The sequence below is a fragment of the Trachemys scripta genome, chromosome 3 (genome assembly GCF_013100865.1).
Source record: "Trachemys scripta elegans isolate TJP31775 chromosome 3, CAS_Tse_1.0, whole genome shotgun sequence".
Lineage (NCBI taxonomy): Eukaryota > Metazoa > Chordata > Testudines > Emydidae > Trachemys > Trachemys scripta.
Genome location: NC_048300.1, coordinates 106,081,465 through 106,090,593, shown reverse-complemented (window position 1 = coordinate 106,090,593; position 9,129 = coordinate 106,081,465). Strand labels below are relative to the sequence as shown.

The window sequence follows — 9,129 nt, the reverse complement described above, 5'->3', positions numbered from 1 at the left end:
AATCATCAAATTTTGGTGTAGACCCGTTTATAAGCCAACCCTCGCTCTTTGATGCGACACTTTTTTACCAAAAATATTTGGCATATGAACGAGTATATACGGTATGTGCTTAAATATTTGTAGTGGGATTTAGCTGCTTATATCATGCCAATCTCCACTGCATCCAAACTAAAAGAGCAAACTGTATCTAGTTTTAGCTTGTGCAGCAACAAAATTATCATCAACTAAACTCCAATTGCAAGTCCAAGTTCTGCCCTCAATTACACCCACACAACTCCCTTTGAAGGCAATGAGTTTGCATAGGTGTAACTGATGGCAGTATGTTCCTGCAGAATTTTCAATACCAGGGAGTGGCGGGTGAAGGGATGAGTCACAAGATGGAGGGGAAAGAAGAAAGCTACTTTCAGATCCTAAATTTGTATTTACAGTTCTGACATTTAGGGAACCACAAGTATTTTTGTTGTTTTTACTTACTGTATCCAAGTAATTGTGTAACAAACCCACAGTGATATTGGTACAGAGTCACCATACTCAGTTCTAACCAAGATTGCAAATGGACAAAGAAATTGGCCCAAATTCTTTTAGAAAAGCTTTTATAAAAAATTCTAAGACCAACAGAAGAGTTCCACAATTAAAGAGATTCCAATCGCCCCACCCAAAAAACACACAACCACAGGGTTTAAATAAAAGAACATATCCTGCAGTGTTTGAAACTCAAATACATCAGCACTAAGAACCTGACATTAAAGCTTATTTCTTCCAAAATGTAACACACATCTATAGGTGCCCATCCTGTAATTCTGGGCTCCTATCTTATATATTAAAAATGACAAAGAACTGGTAATGAATATATCCTCCTGAACAGCCAGACTTCAGAAAGAGGTGAAAACCTTGACCTTAATTTGTATTATCCAAGGTTGGGTCTTGACCCTGCAATCTGATGCATCTGGCTGAACTCTTATACACATGGAGTCCCATTTAAGTCAACGGGCCCACACACAGATGTGAAATCCTTGTGTGGACCAGATTGCATATTTGCAGCTTACAATTTGAGTTTGTCCCCCTTTAAATGAGTTTTAATCACTTGGTACGTGATGTGTGCTAGTACAGAAAACAACATTCTGAAAAACCCTCACTTTTAAAACAACATCTTTATTTTGGCTTCATGGTTACAATTTTAAGTCCATAGATACTTACAGTTAAATAGTTCTCAATTAGTAAATCTCCGCTTGTTATGTAAATAGTGCATTCTCTATCAAACTGCTGTACAATAACTTTATAAAATACAGATTAAGAGACATTTTCATCTGCACAATATTCTTGATTAGTGCACTATCGCAATATCAATTACAAAGGCAAATACATTACCGTTCTAATTATGGATTAGTATAAAATAGCACAAAAAGGAAAAAAATTGGAAAGTTGTAAGCATGGCCAAGCTTCTGAGCAAGTTGAGTCAGGTCAACTGATTGGCATTTGGAAGTAGAGATCTTAATCAGTCATGGACACTAAATTTAACTATTAGTCCTCCTCTCTCTGATTGCATAAGAAACAAAATACATTTTTTACAAACTGGGGTCTGTACTGTTCAAAGTATTTGTACCATAACAGCAGGTTCAGATCACTGGAGTTCAAGTGCAATTTGGAAACTACAAATTTTCACTATTCCCAATATCATACTTAAGAGTTCACAACTAAAATTAGACCCAGATTCAGTCAAACATGTTCAATTGTGCATAATCATTTATCAACACTTATTTTAGGCATGAAAATACCAGATGTGTGCATAAGTTAGGTGCATGAATGCTAAGTAAAAATATGGCCCAAAGTCTCATTTCTAAATTTAAGAGTTTAATCAAAAAGCCTATATTAATAAATTATTGCCATCCATTTTACCTATAAAATAGGCTTTGCCTGGCACACGGATACCTACTGCCACATAAAGACAAATGAAATCTATGAAAGATTTCCTAGTCAATCAGAAACTGAACACCTAATCCAAAGGCTTCAATAGTGAAGGATAGTTTTCTGACGTCAACATGGTTTTATGTTATAATCTTGAGTAATCCATAGGAGACAGCGAGTGGGAAGACCTATTCACCAGTTTAAAAATAACTTGTGACAATAAGTGTGTTGTCCCGATTAGAATAAGGAGTTCAGAAAACTGTTTAGATTTGGCAACACTTAGAAATATCAAAGCATTATGCCCCACTTTAATCAAAAATTCTGATTAGCCCGAAATATTTAGAGGGGTTTATTAAGTAAGTTTACCAACAAAAAAGTAAGTTTATAAAACTGACTGATTGTTGTCTTGCCAGTACAGCCAATCTCAAATCCAAGAATGGAAGGAAGTTATACCAACTAGTGGTACCAACAGTCATTTCTCAGGTTTTAAAAAAAGCAACAGTGATAAAGTATAGAACCATCATTTACTGAACAGCTTCAGAAGCAGACAAAAACGAGTGTAGGAGTTTTCTTGCATAATTTAAATAATGCTCTTTCAACAGTCTTATTTCACAGATGCCCATATGATGAGTCCAAGAACCACTGCTCCAATGACAAGTACAAGAATGATGATGCACATTTTCTTTCGGGACTTGCGCTGTTAATACAAAAATTTGATTGTTGTGCAGTGTTCAGAACTACTTAGCAACTGTTCTGTGGTTCTGTTATTTACACAACCTAAATGAACCGTGTACTTAAAAAAAAGACAATTAAGATAGTAAATGGTTAACAGGCAAAAGTCGTTCAGGAAACAAACAAAAAAATTATAACTTCACCCCTTAGATTTCAAGGGTATTTGGAATTCACATTGGAAAAATACATTCTCCCTGGCATCTCACAGGAAATGTAATAAGTATATAGATTTTTTTTGTCTGTAAGGGGAGGGGGAGGGACAGTGGAGAGAGTAGACTGGGACAGAGGCAGAGAGTAAGGGCTGGTCCACACTTAGTCCGGACTTCAGACTAAGGTACGCAAATTCAGCTACGTTAATAACGTAGCTGAATTTGAAGTACCTTACTCCGGACTTACCGCGGTCCAGACGCGGCCGGAAGTCTCCCCCCGTCGACGCCGCGTACTCCTCTCGGCGAGCTGGAGTACCGGCGCCGACTGTGAGCACTTCCGGGATTGATCCGGGATCGATTTATCGCGTCTTAACCAGACGCGATAAATCGATCCCAGAACATCGATGGCGTGCCGCCGGACCAGCCGGTAAGTGAAGACTAGGCCTATGGGTGGAGATCGGGGCAATGAGCTGGTTGGGGGTGCAGGAGCCTGGGACAAGGAGCCAAGGTGTGTTTTGGGAGGTGGGGAATTAGGATGAAGGAGTCCAGGGAGGAAGACAGACTGGGACTGGAACTTGGACAAGGAAGCCTGGAGGGGATAACTGGGATGAAGAACCAGGAGATAGGCATCTCGTCCCGGTTCTAGTCTTCCACCCCTCCCCTCAGTAGAATCTCAGGGTTCTCCCCTGACACCCAGCTGGCTCCCAGCCCCCCACCGCCTGCAACACACTTTCAGTCTCCCAAGCTGACTCCCAGTTTCCTTGTCCAACCATTTCCACCATCCTCTCCCATCCCCAGCTTCCAGTCTACTTACTGAACCAGTTCGAGTTTCTCCCCCTGCACCCCTTCCAATCCCAGTGTTGTCGGACTCCTTGTCCCAATCTACTCCTTTCCCACATGGCAATCTGGCTCCCTCGTCTCCCACCCCACAGATGAATCTGATGGCTTCCTCCTCCATGCTGCCTGGGTGCCAGCAGGGAAGTCATTGTGAATGCAGGAGACAAGCTCTCCATTCCAGGGCCTGACTCCCAGAATAGCTGGGATCAACCATTACAGGGAATGTCTGGCTTTACTCTCACAGCTCTGAACTGGAGGGAGCATACTCAGTTGCTCTGTGGGGATGGCATATATGCAATATGCTCAGCACTAGGGAGCTCTGAGAGGCTTGAGCATGGTCAGTAAGGATGGAATCGGAGATTTTAGCTGCTAAAAAACACCCACAACCAACCAACCAAGTCTCTACTGAGTATGTAGAAACTGATCTTTTCAAAAGGCTTATAACTTGGCCAAATTTGCACAGATTTTCACAGGGATAACAAAAGGCCCATCCTGACACAAAGGCCATTCCTCAGCCAATCCCTCTCCAAAATCCATGGGATTTTAAAACTTTTCAAATAAAAAGGTCACCAGAATTTTTTTAGCATGGACAAAAATTATGTATTTTCCTCTGTATTGCCTCATTCTTTGAAACAGATCAATCATTTTGGCTGAAGTTTTCCAAAAAAATTTCAGGCAGGTAGACACTGGAATGAAAATTTTTATCTCAACTGGTTAAAAAGTTTTGGGGGGGGGAACAAAAACTTATAAGCAACTGAAAACAGGGTCTTATAATGGGAACTGTTGGGCAATCTTAATAAGTGGTGCTCCCAGCCCTGCCTATATTTTAGAAAAAAGTTGGCCACCTTAATTTTGTCCCTTACAAGCCAGCAGACAAATCTAGGTTTAATAAAATTTTCCCCATTGATTCGTTTGCCTGGCTATAACTGCAATATGACTTTAAATGAGAAGGTCAACTTCAGCAGAGAAGTGTTCAAGGAAGAGGATGTATTACTAATAAGATTATCTCTAACACAGGCCAAAATTTAAGACTCTCTAAATAGACTTGAAGAAAAAAAGAAAAAAAAAAAAAGAAAAGTCTTTCACAGGTTTCTAAAACTTTGCTCCTTCATTTTATTAAGTCCGTGAACATGGCAGAACTGGAAAGCAAAGTCTTCTATGCACAGAAGAGATTTATGCAGCCTGAGCAGTAGCACAAAACTTCCCTATACTGCCCTACCAATGAACCCCAATCTTGACTTAGGGAAATTATGAAGCAAAGGATAGGTTCATTCTCCATGCACATTCAATCCTTCCCTTACTGCACTGGCAATGAGAAGATCAGTTATGATGGTTTTTCATAGTATGGGACACCAGCCAGTTAATTTTACATAAGGCTGCTAAACTTTCAGAGGGCATTGACTTTTTGTTTCTACCAACCTGGGCTGAATTTGGATTAGTGACCCAAAGATGCTATGCTATGCCAGTCTCGGGTCTTTGAGTAAGTCTCCAAACCATTAAAACAATTATAAGGAAGAATTAAACTACCATAATAAAAATTAAGACAAACAAGTGAAAGGGACAATTATTGATAGATGACTGGCAGTTTGCACTGATATTACCTGGTAGTCTGCTGCTCTTGATAGCTGCTGGTTTCCTTGCTGGACATGTACGTCAGCATTTTCTACATTGGCTTCTATGCTGTCTTTTTAAAAGAAAGAAAAAAAGTAATTTTCTCAATTAAAGCCTGATGTAGTAAAAGTCTGTGTTTGCCACTGTTACTAATTAAATTACAGCTGCTGCAGTTCTGATCTTCCACATTCCCAGAGCAGACATTTAGTCTCATAACATTAAATCCCAACAAGCCTACCCTTAGAATTTCTATGTACAATTGGATCAGATTAAGTATCTACTGCAAGACAAAAAACACCACCCTCCTAATGATTAATGGCTAAAAATCAACAACATGGTATAAATGGACCTATAGGTAATAGTTTACCATCACCTCATGATATTTATTTTCATCTTACTTTCCTGAATAAAAAGTTAAATCTCTATCCCCTAAAAAGCATTCAAACTAACTTTGATAAACACAGTAGATAAAACACTCAAATACACAGAACAAAGTGCAAGAACAATCACTTTTGACTTGCATTTACCTTCACTAACACACAAACATTATCCTACTGCATTATGGAAGTTTCCTCCTTTGTCATTTTCCCTATATGTACTGTAACAGTGACCAGGCTAACTTCTGAAGCACCCAGAGTAGTCCAAGGTTTACTTCAGATATCATAACTTCCAAGTTCAGGTATTTTAGAAGTGGAGGGTTGGCTTTGGACATGGACCACTAAGGATAGTTTCTCAGGAAGCTGGTGTTTGAGAATAAACGAGAGAGAGAGAGAGAGAGAGAGAGAGAGATGGATGGATGGATGAAGAGCACTGACTGCTCAGAGAAAGACATGAGAGAAAAGTGGTGATAGATAGATGAAATGAGTGACCCAGAACTTTAAGAATACCACTTAGTACGAAATTCAATTGATGGAAATTTTGTTTGAAAGGTTTGGTGGATCAGTAATTATTAAGAGAGAAGGCTTTGTGGGCACAAAACCAATCATGGCCAGTCCGTGAATGTTGGTTAGAAGAGTGTTATTTAGTTGTATTCTGAGAAAATGGTGTGCGCTTAAATTTGCATTTATTGAAGTAACTAAGGGCTTACTCAAGGTAATTTACTGGCATTATCAAACCAACATTGTTACAACAGTAACTCCCTGTGTGGATGATCTTTTTTGGAATAACAGTGTCTGTTTTTGGGTTTAGCTTAGAGCAGATCTACAATATGGGGCTCAGTCGACCTAAGTTACGCACCTCCAGCTATGTGAATAACGTAGCTGGAGTCGACGTAGCTTAAGTCGACCTTTCGCAGTGTCTGTACCACGCTAGGTTGACAGGAGAGTTCCTCCCATCGACTTACCTTATGCTTCTCATTCCGGTGGAGTACTAGTGTCGACAGGAGAGTGATCAGCAGTCGATTTAGCAGGTCTTCACTAGACCCGCTATATCGATCGCCACACCCGGTAAAGTGGAGACAAGCCCTTAATTTGCTTTGCCCAACATAAAGAACCGAGGAAATAACTTTCCTATTGTTTCCCCCCCAGTTTCTTTATACTTCGCATTTTTTCCCCATTTTAGGTTGGTCATTCACTCAAATGGGGAGTGAAAGACATTTTACAAAATAAGAAAACTGCAATTAAAAACTCACAAAAATTGGAAGCAAAACTCAAAATGAAGGAGTAGAACCTGAAACTACATTTAAAGCCATTTTCCCCAAGTGTACTGATTTCCTGATTGCTTTAACAGATCACCCAACAATCTCTGCCGATATAGAACACAACAGATTAGAACCTCAATCAACTTAAATACAGACAGTCAGCAGAAAGGTACTCAAAAAAGCACCATCAAAAACAAATCTTATCTGGCTAGTTTCTGGAGAATCATGATTTTGTGGTTTAAAATTAAGATCCAAGCATTATACAGCATGATAAATAATCTACATAAATCAATGGGATATTATTCTCTCCCCCCACCTCCTAAATTTCATGTAAATTTTCTAAAAAATATTTTATGATCTGTGCTTACCTATCACATCACCTTGTTCATGAATCATCATTCCTAAATCTTTAAATATTTCATTGATGTCCATAATATCTGCCTGCAAGAGAAAATAATTTAAAAAACAGTTACCAAATACCATGGGAAACTCCTGTAGTTAGCCAAACATTGTGCATTGTTTCAGACTAGATAGCTATGGTTTCCTGCACCAAGAAGCTAATATAAATTCTTTTGCAAGCTCAAGTTTTAATTTGGATTAAAAGAACACTATCATATTTATCTAAATATCCAAAATCAGTTGCACTGCACATCCTATTAGTTAAGAGGCCAAATTCTAAGGTCTTCTCTACACACAAACTTGCAATGGCAAAGGTGTTCTTACACTAGTTTAGGGCTTGTCTATACAGAGAGTTAATGCACAGCAAGTTGGGGTGGAAATCTAGAGTGCTAGAGTCTGCTGCATGTTCACTCTCCATATAAACATGGCCTTAGTTAAACTAGTGCAAAATTCTGTCAGTTTAAGAGTAGCTTATGTCAAAAAGGCTTAAATAATTTCTTTAGTGACTTAAACCAAAAACGGAAAGAAATATCCTTCCATAAGGTTTTGCAGCAGTTTAACCATGTCTGTTTAAGTTAAAAGTTAAACTTGTGTAACTCTTATTGACCAGCCCTTAGTTACCAAAAAACAGTTTCATCCAGTAGAGGGCAGTGGCACCTTCTTGTTTTGCTTACAATTCCTATTTATCCACCTCTGTTTAGTTTACCCACAAAAATAAGTTCTTATACAATCAGTACTGCAAAGCCTATAAAGAAAAGAGGACTGGATTCTATTTGTCTCATTCATCAGCAAAATTGCCTGTTAAAGGTCCAGCTCCAGACTCTTAATTGCTGGTGAAGTTTGTTGGAGCTCAAAATATATAATTTCAGTCAGTCTGGAATCCATCATTCATTTCCACTGGTGTTTTAAAAGTCAATTACTTTTTCAAAACGCACAACAGCCACAATGCTATTAATCCATAACCTACATTTCGGAGTCATTTAATATGTTCATTAGTACTTATTTTGTTTTAAAATATTGGAATTTCCCCTGCCTCTCCCATCCAAGTTTTTTGTTTTGCTATTGGTAGATGAATGCATGGACAGATGGACTGTCCTCAAGCATTTCTGTTCAATTCCAGAAAAATTTAGTCATTACTGGAGTCAATATTTCATATGCCCAACTATTGGTACTTTTAATGCATATATAGTATAAATAGGAGTTACCCATTTTTATTATATTTAATATGTTTATCCTGCATTTCCAGACAACGATATTAAAAACAGCTGACACCAGGAAGAACTGAAAAATACCCCACCTGGAAAATTCTGTAGAGGGGACGTTTCGCATTTTATTTAAAATTTGCTTTTGAACTTAATGGGGGAACAAGCCATGGACAAGAATGAATGGCAATACTGTGCTACACTGCATGGTCTATAAAAATGCTTTGGGATGAGGAGAAGTCTTGGGGGTGGGGAGGGAAAAAGGAGGGGAGCAGGGCCGGCTCTGGCTTTTTGGCTGCCCCAACCAACCAACCAAAAAACAAACAAACAAAACCCAGGGCGGCCAGAATAAAAACCTGCGGCACGGCCAGAGCGCAGGTGCAGGGGTACCGGCGGGGGGAAGCGGGCGGACGGGAGAGAGAGAAGGGGACGGCCAGGGCTACAGCAGGGGTGCTGCCACGTGGCCCCTCCTGCTGCGCCGCCGCCTGCCGCGAGGGCTCTGCTCCGGTTGGCGGGGAGGGAAAGAAGAGAACTGCCCTGCAGGGCGCTCTGGTTCTCCGCGCCGCCGCTCCCTACAGGGCGGCCGGAGCGGAACAAGAACAAGAACAAGAAAAAAAAAAAAAAAAAAAAAAAAAAAACAAAAAAAAAAAAAAAA

General features: G+C 39.6%; 1 protein-coding gene across 2 annotated transcripts in view; it reads right to left on the bottom strand.

Moving 5' to 3' along the window:
* Positions 1-1,132: 1,132 nt before the first annotated feature.
* The window catches only part of STX7 (syntaxin 7), a 44,559-nt gene continuing 36,562 nt past the window's right edge, over positions 1,133-9,129 (bottom strand). For both annotated transcript variants that reach the window (XM_034765638.1, XM_034765639.1), the window contains exons 8-10: positions 7,242-7,314; positions 5,225-5,307; positions 1,133-2,602 (exon numbers count right to left, since the gene is read on the bottom strand). In XM_034765638.1, the coding sequence (XP_034621529.1) occupies positions 2,510-2,602; positions 5,225-5,307; positions 7,242-7,314 (249 nt within the window). In that variant the 3' untranslated portion in view covers positions 1,133-2,509. The remainder of the gene's footprint in view (positions 2,603-5,224; positions 5,308-7,241; positions 7,315-9,129) is intronic.